The 13,636-nt window shown below is 40.9% G+C and overlaps 1 protein-coding gene across 1 annotated transcript in view; it reads right to left on the bottom strand.

Moving 5' to 3' along the window:
• The window catches only part of PPM1H (protein phosphatase, Mg2+/Mn2+ dependent 1H), an 84,117-nt gene extending 73,434 nt beyond the window's left edge, over positions 1-10,683 (bottom strand). Inside the window, exon 1 of the mRNA XM_026867981.1 lies at positions 10,556-10,683. Coding sequence (XP_026723782.1) covers positions 10,556-10,683 — 128 coding nt within the window. The remainder of the gene's footprint in view (positions 1-10,555) is intronic.
• Positions 10,684-13,636: the final 2,953 nt, after the last annotated feature.

Raw genomic sequence — 13,636 nt, 5'->3', positions numbered from 1 at the left:
GACAACAGCAGTGTGCACAAAAAATGCTTTTTGAAATGTAAGGATTTTGAGAGCTGGAAGAGCTTGGGGAGCTATGGTGCAGCAGGAGAAGTGTGGGAACTAGCCACACATACGCTCTAGGCCTGCCCAAGTTAAAAAACAAAATCTGTAAGCAGGGAACCTGACCTAACCCCTCAGTTTAGTTGAGCTGTGGGATAATTGAGAGCCACCTGTGACCATAGGAGGACACCCCAAATCCTACCTGCTTCTCCCCCATCAAAGCAAAGTTCCTCTCTGCAGTATTAGAGAGCATTTCCAGTTCCACCTTCTCTGTAAGGCCTGTTGCAAGGGTCAAGACATCCTATGCAAGCACGACCAGAGCAAAGTTCTGAGTATCCTGCACTTGAATCGTGCAGGTTAAGGCTGAGGCTGTATTATCTGTGCAGCCCACAAGGTCTGACACTGGAACATCAGAATACCTACAAATGTTTCTAAAAAGAAAGAGAAAGGGGAGAGATGCATGAACTTTCATTTGTCGGTGAGGAAGCAGCCATGCCAGGCAGGAAGGCATCCCGGCAGGAAGGATCAGCTGAAAGTGGAACAGGCCAAGTGAAAGAACACAAAACTAGCTTGCAAGGACCCAAACACTTCTAATAAAGCAACAGAAAGCAAAACCATAACCAAAAGACCAGTTGATGGTCCCAAGCTGCTGCTTCCTTAGTTATCTCACAAAAAGATGCTGTCAAATGTTTTCCTCTGTGAATGAAGAGAAGACTCCAACTCTGTTCAAACAAAGCTGAAAGTTTCATATTAAAAATATATTAAGAAAAGCCCTGCAAACAAGTTATCTGTTTCAAAATAATCCATGCCTTCCAAAAAATAAAAAACAAAAAAGTTTCTATCACCAAAACAGAATTTTTCTCCTAACCATGCCTTTATCTTTGTTCCCAGAAGAAATTATCTAACTCCATTTATCTAATTAGCAGACATAATCTTTAACATTTATTAATCTATACAATTTTGAACAAGCTCCTTCTTCCTCTATTATCAGTTTTCAGGTTATTAACAGTATCAAATACCTCTCATTGGGGAAGTAAACAATACTTTTTCTAGGAAATACTGGCTGCGCTCAATAATCACAAGAATTAAGCAATGATAACCAAGGGCTGTTGCTGAGGTGCTTTATTTATTTACTGCGGATAAAAGTGACTTTCTGCAATTCTGGCATACCCAAGTTTCTCAAATAGATACATTAACAAGCTTCCTGCTGGTCACAAGGTGAAAAGAGGATAAAAGCAAAGTGTCCCCACCCCACCCCCAAAAAGACTAAAACAAACCCAAAAAAACTCGACAAAAACACCCAACAATGCTTTACATACTTGGAGGAAAATACAGCCCACAACAGAAGCTTGAAGCAGTCTATAAACTGAGGTGAAAGAGCACTGCTTGCAGGATGTCTTTACCTGGGAAACCTGCTCTCATATGATCCACAAAAACTTCAATTTGTTAACCCCAGGCAAACGTCAAAACTCTTCTCCTTAAGGGTTAGGAAAAAGAAGGTAAAAAAAAGCAGATATATCCATAGGCAATTTGTTGTTTATTGTGACTTTCAATTTAAGGCTCAGGGTTCAGAGTAGCAGTGGGTACCTGAAGTTGTTCTGACAGTGAATGAATCAATTAATGAGGCAGCACAGAGCCCTTCTCTCCCCCCTTCAGCTTGGCAGGCTCCAGCTGCTCACAGGAGCAACAAGCCAGGCTCCCTCCTCGTTCCAGATGCGGCAGTACACATGCGCTACCCCACAGCAGTAAGTATGACATCAGCTTGCATACAACCCAACTAATAACACAGGAGTATCCCAGATGAATGAATACCATAACTACAGACAACAGACAGTATGTTCCTACAGTTTTGCATTATAATTTTCACAGTCTTAGAATGACGAAGACACCATAAAAAACCCTTTCATACAAGTATTTCTGGCTTTTTTTTCCCCCTTAATGGATTAGCATGTGAGTGGATGCCACTGCCTTCTTCTGTGACATCTCATTTATAGTCTTAGATTTCCAGGTAGGTGGCTGTTTTCCCCCCTTCACCCACACAAGATTTATTTCTGCACTGGGAATTGACTTGAAAGAGATTTCTTCCTAGCGGTTCACCTCCTCCTGCAGATGAAAGGCAGCTTTTCAAGCAGACTAAACAGTTTCATTCATTCATTCATTACTCTGTGATATTGCTCACATCAAAACCAAAACACCCACTAGCATTGTCCACTGCAGGCAGAAACTGAAGCCATCCCTGAATCGGTTCTATAAATCTATGAGGTTGAATAAAATCTTCATTTTATTAAGCAAGGAGGAAGTGAATGTTTAGCCATAAAGCTGAGCCTTGCAATGCTCCAGTGTGAAAATATGGGTTCTTGTACCAGCAATCATACCGGTATACCAGGCCAAGGTCACCTTAGGACCCAGCTAGAAGCTACTACACCTGCCAAACTGATACACCTAAATACGGGATTAAAATAGGCAAGGCCCAAAAAGTAGAATATCATTTATGTTGGAAATTTAAAAAACACTATAGAAGTCAAAAACAATGCAAGAAAAGAGTTCTTCAAAATTTGGCCACAAGTTCAGTGTAAATGAATGTAAACTGGTAACAAAGCTTATCTTTGAACAATGATTGTCTTGAAGTCGATGACATCTTGGAAGGGAAGTCAACTCTGATGGTATTTGTATGCACTTCCCAAAATGCTATTGCGGAGCATATCATCCAGTTATGCCTTCCAAAAAAGGTGAAACATTACGTGACTATAAGGAACAAGACAGCTGTAGGTCACTGACATGAAGCAAGCTCTGTGATCACTACACAGGGATGAGCAGCTCTTTTGAATAATTAGCATACAGGTATTACACAAGAAAAACAACGGACAGTGAGCCCAGAGCAGATGCTGAGCCAGACCGGTGGGACGCAAATGAGGTTAAGCATGATCTCACTTCAGGGCTGATCAATCTCAGACACAGCTGGCAAAATTAATTGTCAAATTCTCCTTCCTCACTCCCTCTGTACTGGCTATCAGCATGGGGTTAGAAGAGCCTGCAAAAGCAAAGATGAACTTGACGCTGTAAGAGAAACACCACTTCTTTCCCACAAAGCATACTGAAATTGCAGAGACAGCCAGGTCAGACTGCTCATCATACTATTTAAAGCAACTTTGGCTGTCCGTTCAAAGCTTGCTGAAAAACAACTAAGCAAGAGACCCAGAGTTTAGTGTTGACCAGTGTCCTTCCAGTCCAATTTCCACTAACACAGTCTTACCCTTTTTTCTTCCCCTCAGTAAGCAAACTTCAAAATTCTGCTGATCTGGGAAGAATGGGTCTGAACTTATTTCCATGGTATACAGGAAGAAGTTGCCTTGAAAGTTCTTCAAATGATGCTTCTCATATTCGGTCTGGTGAAGCCAGTTTATACATCACTAGGCTTTCCTAGATTTTATTGCTGATTAGGCAAGAAATGCTTACCAGTTTTGCCTGGTATGACAAGTTTAGAGCTTCAAATAGAAGCAGAAAGCATTAAAAATAAAATAGGCGTGAAAAGAAAAGGAACCTTTCTACAGGAATATACTTCAGCGTGGTTCATTAGACTGTGAATAATCCCTTGACTTCACTTTACATATTAGGATTGACAACTCTTGAAACTGAGCCACCTGGTTCAATCTTGAGAAATTATACTGTGCACATCGTGATAGTGACTTGACTTTATTTTGTTCCCAGCCATTTTGTCACACACATGACTTTTCTGCCTTAGCCACAAAGGGTGATCGTGAAAGTTCATTGGATTTTGACTGTACACTGAGAAACTCATCTGTGGATAGTGATTCTGACTTGTTTTAGGTGAGAAACATCTCTGGATCTATCCTTGAGCTCACATTCAAAACAAGAACCCAAGTTCTACCATTCCTTTCCCTCTAATGCCGGGGTAAAGTAGCCAGTTCCATGCCTGTTCCCATGAGCTGCAGAACTCCTTGTACACCTGAGGCTGAAGAAAAGAAAGAACTGTTGCATATGAAGTCCAGTTATCCCACACAATTGTGTGACAAAAACACAAATCACACTAGTTAAAACGATCTAAGGGCAGGGACAGCAGCCTACCTCTAATCTCTACAGCAAGGGGCATCTGGGCCTCAGAAATATTCACTTTGCCTACAAACTCAATACTATTATTAATACTACACCAACTACTTCTACACACACACACAAAACACAAAACACCACAACAAAAAAAACAACCAAATGCTCAATTTTAATTAAAAATATTTAAGTTTTATTGTAGACTCATAGATGAGCGCATATGGCAAGGATGCATGAAGAAAACAAAATGTCACTTTTTCCCCTCCCTGATTTCCTTCCCAAAGTTCTACTTTTGAAAGCACATTCAAAATAAACCCTTAGAACAGTGCCAATTATATGAAAATAAAAGCTCTTCTTATGCTTACAATGAAGCAAGTTACGAGTTTAAAGTACTTCAGTAAATCCCATACCATTAGGCTACAATGCTGTAGAGCACAGTCTCAGCTCTCTCAGTTAAGAGAAATCAAGATAAATGGCTTATGCAGAACTGGTCCAAGCTTTTAAAAATATGATCTGTCACATGTAGCATGTGTGAAAGTTAACCGCAAGCGGTGGGGTGATGGTATTAATCCCTTTTATACAGCTGTCAACTTAAATTAGCCCCAGGCTAATCTCTGCAAGTGTGACAGAGTGTACACATTTCCACAGATAAGCACTAATGCCTTATTCACAATATCCCTCTGATGCAGCAAGTATTGTAAAACCTCTATAACCTGGAAGAAGTCAATCTGCTAATTTATTCTTAAAAAGTCATTATAGCAAACTATATATGTATGAAAGGACACATATGAAAGGCAAGGAAAAGAACAAAAAAACCAGAACATTACATACAGCTTTACTACCAAGTATCCACAAGTAGAAAATTAATTCAAAGCCACTCGTATGTTGGCAATTTTTAAGAATAGCTTAAAGAAAGACTACACCCTGGGGCTGGAGTTTTACATCCATCACTTTTCCTCTGGGAGTACATTAAATGGCAGATCTGCAGGAAGGAGCCACGTGCAAAAAGCACTACAATGACTCTTTGCCATAGAAATGTGCCTCAAAACCCAATCTCTTCTATTATTAAAATTACTTTCCTAGACCTCATCTTTGAAACTGTTCAAAAATAAACTAAATGCAATCCAATGAAATATCGCAATCCTGAGCCTGAAAAAAATGTTTGCAGAAAAACAACAGCGACCTTAATCTTTATAGATCTTGACCCATCAAAACATTTGTATAGTGTTCACTCATTTGCTTGGGAATAACAGCCAACTCCAAAACTAGCTTTCTCAAATTTAAGGTATTAAAGAAGTCACAGTATTTAATGAAAAACAGGATTAAGAAAATATTGCAGTACTTTTACACATATTTTAGATAAACATACACATGCGCCCGGGTACGAAAACCTATAGTATTTCTCAGGCAAGCTTTCAAAGTTCAGTTAAATGTTATGTCATAGAAAACATCTATTTTTCATGTAACATAGGTCAAAGTGCTTAATATCTTTGCTCAGTTGTTCAGGCATCACAGATGCAAAATGTTAAGTGCAACAATAATTTGGAGACAAAGTCAACATAGGGACTCAGGTAAAATCAGTACCAGTAAAAAGAAGAATCACATCCAAACACAGAATTTCTATCTAAGAGCAGCCATACAGCAGTGAGCAAATCAGTGTCTGTCTGCATGTGTGCACAGGGTTTGGAGACAAGGGTGTCCTTTCCAGCCCCATGTGCTACCTTTATCCAGAGGGAAGGTACTCAAGCTCTAAGGTCTATACACCACCTATTACCACGGTATGCCACAACATGTCTTAGGGATGTGCTGCAACCAGTCCCACTGTGCCTCAGATGGCATGGACATGAGACTGATTAGGCACCAGGGCTGAACCTCAGGGCAAATTGTTCCCAAGGGCTCCTGCTAGGAGGTGGGATGAAGCGATCCGCCCCCACCCAAGAGCAGAGGAGGAACAGCAAGGTTAAGGAGCAGTTCTGGAAGGTGCAATATCAGAGAATCACAGAATAGTTGAATATGGAAGGGACCTCTGAAGGTCATCTGGTCCAACCCCCCTGCCTAAGCAGTGTCACCTAGAGCAGGTTGTCCATGCTCATGTCCATATGGGAACACAGAAAGAGCAATGTGCTAGGTGACAGAGACCTACCTGCTTTACCCTGTGCATGCACAGAATCTGCCACTGAGTGGGACCTGCTCACTGCCACCCTGTGAAGCCTGAAACGCGCAACAGCTCCAAGCTAGGACCTTGCTCTGGTCTGAACAAGAGCAGGAGCAGCTGCACAGCACCAGGTCATGCTTCTCCAGCACTACTGTTTCTTCTAGCTATACCGCAACAATCTGCCTCCATTACCAATCTTACCCCTTCCAAAGTCAATAGCAAAAGCACCACTGAAGCCTCAATCCAAAAACATCCAGGCACTCTGGAAAACCTACAGACTAGCAAATACTTAGCACAAACATAGGAAACAGGGCCAACACCAAATATTTTAAGAGCAGCTATAACTAAGGAGAGTCAGTTGTGCCTGAAGAGGCCAATAGGAGATAGGGTAACCCAGCACAGACGGACCTAAGCAGCACTGATGGGATGGATCCCGCATGGCATGATCAAAGGCAATCACAATCCCAGAGAGGTCTCAACAAGAACAAAGTCAACACCAGAACCAGCTGACTCCTATTACTTGTATGTAGCCCTCTCCAGACCTCTCAGACCACTGGGAAATTAAAATCATGTCAAGATCTGTAAAAATATGTATCAGGAAATAATAAAGTATTAGTGTGTCCCTGCATCCTGCTACATCAAGGAACAACTTGTTTTCAGAAATTATAATTACAGTTGCACAAACATAAAGCATACACTAAGGCAGTGACTGAAACTGGAAGCTTGAATTTATTAACCCCTTGACAAGATTGTAAATAAACATTAAACAAAGCTGTATCTGAACTGAAAAAAAAAAAACAAACCCTGCAGAATTCAACAGCTGAACAATTCAGAAAATTACCAAGAGAGCCAACTTCTCAGGCAAAGGATGAAAGGTGAGCTTTCACAAGTATCCCCTCTCTTGGCTTGCCCAGTGTAAGCAACCTCCACCTCCTCCTACCAGTGTGCTACCCCACAGGGATAACTGTGCAGCAAAATTACTTTTTTTTTAAACCCAAATCAACATATTGCCACAGCAAGACTGAAGAGACAATAAGGAGGCAGAAACAGCAGGTGATAGGGAGATCCTGCTTAAACTAACATTTCTGAAAAAAACCCACAAAATTATGAATTTGTATCTTACAAGTCTAGGAAGCTAGCAATGAAAAAGATGGTGCACCATGGTTTAGTGATATGTAACTGCAGACATGAAATACTGATCTGCAGGAAAATCCACTCAGATTTGCCTTTGGCTTCGAGAAGTCAAGCCCAGATCACCTTTACCTTGGCACTTGCAGTGGCTCTGCATCAAGAAGCCAAATACTTTTAATCTTCTTCAATCTCTGCATGTGTCTACAGTCACCTACACGTGACTGCTGCTACAAGTATGGTCTCCAGCAGTGAGATCTAGTCAGATGTCTACAGTGCAGACAGCTAAATCAGAGCCAATCACCCAGACTTTATAAGCAAAGAGGATATTTGGGGGCATGATTCATCTGACCTATTTGAGTCGTTTAGATTAGCACAGAACAGAAATGTCTGTTCCTCTTCATTGACAATAAGGCTGAGCCTATACACTTACACAGTAGGTTGTCAGCATACGGTCAAATGATTCCCACACCTTCAGTGCCTGAGTTTATAGGGGTGGAAGGGGAAAAACCACCAAAAACAGACCACCAAAAAACCACCCACCCAATAAAAAAAGCCCACCAGCTTCTCTTTCAACAGGTATTCTTGCTATTTGAAATGCCCTTTCTTCCAAATGCATCTTTGGTATAGAAGTCCCTTGGCATGACTAAGTGTAGAGAACCAAAGCTCAAGTGGAAGTAGAAGAAACAATTAAATGCAGCAAAAAATATTTTAAAGTTAAATGGCAAGGACAGATTACCAGGTGCCTGAAATTTGGCATTATAGGTCCTGATGTGACAAGTGAGTTTAGCATGGTGCAGCAATGTAAATGCTTTTAAAACAGCTGGTGGGATTCTCAGAACACAAAAGGAGATAATTGTCAACCTTATTCACAGCAATTAAATCTGTATAGGCTAAAATAGGATCTATTGTTCCCCCAAAATACTGGGATTGAAGCCAGAAGTAACTTCAGTGGAGCAGAAAGTTGGCAATTTGGAGAGCGGCTGAAAACTATGTAATTCTCTAGCATAACAGGGAAAAAAAAAACAATCCACAAACAGAAGCCAAAGTCAAGTTCAGAGATTTTTACAGAAAAATTTATTCTCTTCTGAAAGTACCAGGGAGAAGTCAGGAATTAGTACTAAACCAGATGTCAATATAGACTTATCTCAGTGTGTACTCTGCACAAACAGAAGTGTATCTAGTAATTTCTTCTACTGAAAGCTAGAGATTATTATTGCTAAATTTAGACATTTGCACACTACCCAGATATGTTCCTTTGGAGTCATCTGAGCACATGATATTTAGACAAGCACAAGAAAGCTGGATAACTGTTATTAGGAGGACAACATTGCCACTAGACAAACAATCATTAATCTGCTCTCAATTCAAAACGATCAACAAGTAGCAGGAAAGGATTTGCAAATCATTTGCCAAGGACAAAATACCTCCAGAGTAGCATCAAGAGACAGCTGTTAAGCTGGGAAAAGCCACAAAGAGGTGGCACCAGGATCTTCAAAGAGATGCACACAGGCTGTCCTGCATTCATCAACATGTTTGAAGACCAGCGTTCCTGCTAACTGGGGTGGGGGCAGTAAAGAGAGCACAGGAGGAGTCAGTTTTCAAGGTAAGGGAAGAAGAAATATCCCTCTAACCCATCTGAGAACATGCCTCTCTCCTGACTGAAAATCTGCAAAACCCAGAGCAAGGGTGGGCCAGAATGCAAGGCTGCAACCAAAAGTCTGCTTGGTAAGTCTGCGTGCAGCTTCCACCTGCTCCTTTACAGAAAGTGTACTTTTTAAAAAAAAAAGTTAAATCTGGACTTTAAAGAATAAAAATCTGTTTAGGACTCTGGCAGAGTGGCTTGATAGAAGAAATACAAACTTTCCCTAACTGCAAGCTGGAACACGTACCAAAACTGCCTCTCCAACTTTTACATTCATCCCTATGACTAGACCATGCTGCAAAAGGCTCCAAGGGCACCTTGTTAACACATGTGGCCCCATCCTCCGCTTCAAGGTTTTGCATTCTCCCTATACCAGGTCCATCACTCCAACTTTTTGTTCATTTGCCCAAACACCCCCGCCGCCATAAACAGAATTCTTATTTTGTCAGATCCATTTCCTGATGTTTCACAAGTTCAGTCAGCCAAGCAGAAGGCTGGAGACCTTGAGCCCAGTGAAGGGAAAGCACCATGGTAGCACTGGCCGGCCAGCAGCAAACTCTGCATCTGCTCCATTGTACAAGCCTGATCCTGGGTTACACCTGTTCTGCTACATACAACTGGCCCTTCTCCAGCCCAGGGTCCAAAGGGTATGAGCTACACTCTTTATCGTCTCCCAGAACTGAGTGTCTGCATCCCAGCTGTCCAATGCTGCACAGGCTGCTCCTGGGTATCATCTGGAAAAGTGTCAGATTGCACAGGCCACAGCTGTGCTGGGGACACGCCAAGAAACAACATGCATAAATGCAGGACAAACAGTGAAGCCAACATTTGCTTCTGTAGTATTTCCTAGCATGAACACTGTCCTGGTGGCCAGGACAAGACCTGCAATGAGGAGCAGTTTAACCCAACCTGCAGACTCGGGAATTCCTGGACAGTCCTGTGAGGTCTCCAGGGCTGGACAGACAGAATGTTCAACTATGGCCTTCTAGTTGAGAAGTTTGCAGGAACCTCACAGAAACAAAAAAAATTCATTTTTCCTACACACTTTCTCCTGTATAGAAAAACAAAACCCATTCTTATTTCACCATATGATCCACCTGAAATATAATTCTGCAATAAAAGATGAGTACAGATAGCTGCTGTTATGCACCACAAACACCATAATTAAAAATCATTCATCTTCAAAAGATCTTTCTCCAAACCTTCAAACATGCTGTATTATACGCTGAAAAGGCTTCTACTGCGCTCAGGGAAAAATAAAATTAACCATTCTTCTGCAGCAAGACTATTTACAAAGACTGTTCTGTAGTGCAGAAAAGTCCACACAGTTTTTGAACTAGCTAACCAGGATGTTGGTAACAATAAGTCCCAGTAACTTGAAAAGGACAGTGAACTGGCAAACCCTCCCTCTGTTCAGAGACAACAGCACAGCATCAGCATCATAGAGTCATGATGATGGCAGGGTGAGGGCTGTTCCTTTCTGAACACCAGCCCCTGGATTGCAAAGAGACTAGCAGATGTACCTGAAGCACCTTTTGATCTTGGGCAGCTCGAAGTCCTGGTTGTTGCCAACCTGGTACAGGCGTTCTCCTGGCTGCTTCTCAGCAATACATGATCTCTCCTTGGGGACTTGCAGCGCTAAGGTGCCCATGCCTGTGATCTAGCCTAAAGGATTCTCCAAGCTAAACCAAACCTGGTAAAGTCTAACCCTCCTTCACATTCTCCAGTCCCCTGGCAAGTTCTTCAGGGTTCAAGAGGAGTCCTCCTGAGCTCTCTTCACCACTAGATAAAACTGCAATGTTACGCTAAGTTGTCTTTTTTTTTCTTTTTCTTTTTTCTTTAAACTTACTCTGTCTCAGGTTCCTCTGCTCCTGCCAGACCCCTTGATTAAAGGGGATATCCTGCGGTGAGGCCACATTCCTTCCCTCAAATCATAAGGATGGCATCAAGCTTTCTGACCCAATTCTTCAACCTTCTCTAGCTGTTTCTTGTCCCAACACCAAAATACTTGTTTCTCTTTTCTCATTACTAGGAACTTTCTATTCCTGTATCACCCTCCTTGAAGGGAATCTGAAGGAGATATTTCCTACTTTCACCGAACACTGTCCAAAGATACTGCCCCTAAAACAAAGAGAAAAAATCTCCCAGTCATGTAGTTTAATAACCAGCAGTAAACAGGAACTTCATAGCAAACCAATATACACATTACTCTTAAACTGATTCTCAAAATTATCCTTCAGCTCCACAAGATTGTCTCCTAATGTAAGACAATACAGCTGCATAAAATACATTACTTCTTGCCTTCAAATTTCTTAATGCATTGTACAAGACAGTAAAATGATATAACACCCAATCTGTATTACACATATGTCAAACAAAACTTGGAAGCACCTAACAGAGTAAGAGAAGAAAATAATATTTTAAGCATGATGGATGACCTTTTAATAAAAAAAATACTCTTTAAATAATACCACCTCTAACACCAGTTATTTGTATTGTATCTTATATAGAAATATACAAACACACACACAAATAAAAATATTTTCAAAATAACTAGTGAAGCAGCCAGCACCTTACATCTTTGCATTGGATTTTTTTTAATTCTACATGGCAAGATCATGACATGAACATTATTTTCCTTCCCTTTACCTATCAATCCGCTTAGAATACCCACCTTTTTCCATCTGTGTGTGTGTGTGTGTGTGTGTGTGTGTGCGTGTGTTTGTGTCAGGGGTTGGGAAAATATTTCAATTGAAAAAAAGGAGATCCTTTACTTCAGACTCAAATAGCCACAAAATACGATCGTACCACCTACTGTACAAGTTTAAACGGTGGTTTTGGCCCCAATTAAATCACCATACTTCCTTTACCTCTGTCTTTTTCTGAGATATATACACACATGCTCCCCATATATATTTTAAACAGGGATAAACTTAGCTGGTTAGGACAGATTTTATTTACCACACAAAGATTAAGAAATTCAATCTCTATAGTTCTCAGAGTGTTTAAATAAAATGCCCCACGGAATACAGGATTAATCAGCAAAGCAATTAGAAGTCAAAGATTGAAAACACAGAGGAGTCTTCCTCTACTGAGAAGGGGAAGAAAAATAAAAAGGCAAGCAAAGAATTTGTCATTCCTCCGAAACACTGATTATATCAGTAAGTAAAAAACTCAATCTTTCAAATAAAAGATTTTGAGTAATGCATTTCTGAACAGAAGAAATACGTCCTTCCACGGCTGATGAAAGGATGGTTGATGCAGCAGGGACAAAGGATTCTCCTGCTGCATTACCTGCCCTCACACACCTTCCTCCTGTAATGCACAATTAAAAACTGTGTGGCTCCACAGTATCAAACAAGGGAAAGATGAGCAAACAAGGAAAAGGCATGTTAACTGACCTTCGCCAGAGCAGCATTATGCACTCAGGGGTGAGCAGGCTGCCCATTTGGGTCTGCCGAGAAACAAGCTGACAGCAGACAACAGCAGCGACTATGTCTTTCTGCTCCCCTACCCACTGGAGGATGGTGGTGCCAAGTGGAAAAGAAGGATGCCGACCTTCAATGTGACAGCCCCATGGTCCTTATAATCTACTTCCATATATAAACTAGAACAAACAAAACCAAAAATCAAATTCTGGAGCATCTTCAGAACTGCCTCAGCATAGCTCTGTTGTCCCTGATGTCCCAAGAATCTGAGGAAGCATTTTGGAGTAGACAGCAGGGAGTGGGTAGAGCAATTACGCATTTTACTAATAGTAGAACATTTTACAAAGGAACATTACCTTCCCACTGTAGTCCCAGGACCAGACACCTCCAAGTAAATGCCAAAACAACTGCCTGCTTCCTTCTTGATGGTCTTCTAGCATACATGATGGTTGCTCCAATCTCAGTTAATCACATTTTATCACTTGAGTTTAGATAAATACAGCTCCCACATATGTGACTCCTTCCCTTCTTGGGAAGTTATTTTGGCTGGCGCTTCTTGCCTTTTATGAAGAAAATAGGCTTTTCCGGGAGTTTGGATGCTGAAGGGAAATTGCTTCTTTTTCAGTTTTGCAAGCAGTATTTCTGCCTAAGGCAGTATGGTTTTTCAATTATGGAAAAAAAAAAAAAAGTACTGAAATTGTTTAATCCTCTTATTTTCACATGCATGAAACTTTGCAGTCTACTGTATTTACTTTACTTTTTAGACCATAACTACCCATTGAAAATAGACTGAATTTCTGCCATAAAGGTACCAACGGGACTCCAGAGGATTAAGCAACAAGCATCCCATATTTCCCATTTATATACACATGCAAAAACTTCACTGCACTCTATTTTCTTACCTCTATGACAACAGTTCTATTTTCCTCACCCCCAATTTGTCTCCTGCCTACCAGCACAAACTGCACTACATGGAAGAACAAACAAATACCTAAATGCCTAATTAAAACTATCAAACATTCCAGTTGGTAGTTGGCATCACTGCTTTTTTTTTTTTTTTTTTTTTTTTTTTTTTTCCTTCATCAGATAACAGATCTTTGGTATAATGTGCTGTGAAGCATAGCAACTAATATTCTCTTAGGATCCGGCATATTTTGAACGTGTCCCAAACACTTA

The sequence above is a fragment of the Athene cunicularia genome, assembly GCF_003259725.1.
Source record: "Athene cunicularia isolate RWA chromosome 1 unlocalized genomic scaffold, athCun1 chr1_part2, whole genome shotgun sequence".
NCBI classification, from domain to species: Eukaryota; Metazoa; Chordata; class Aves; order Strigiformes; family Strigidae; genus Athene; species Athene cunicularia.
Note: the sequence above shows the minus strand (reverse complement) of the source record. Positions and strands in the feature narration are given on the sequence as shown.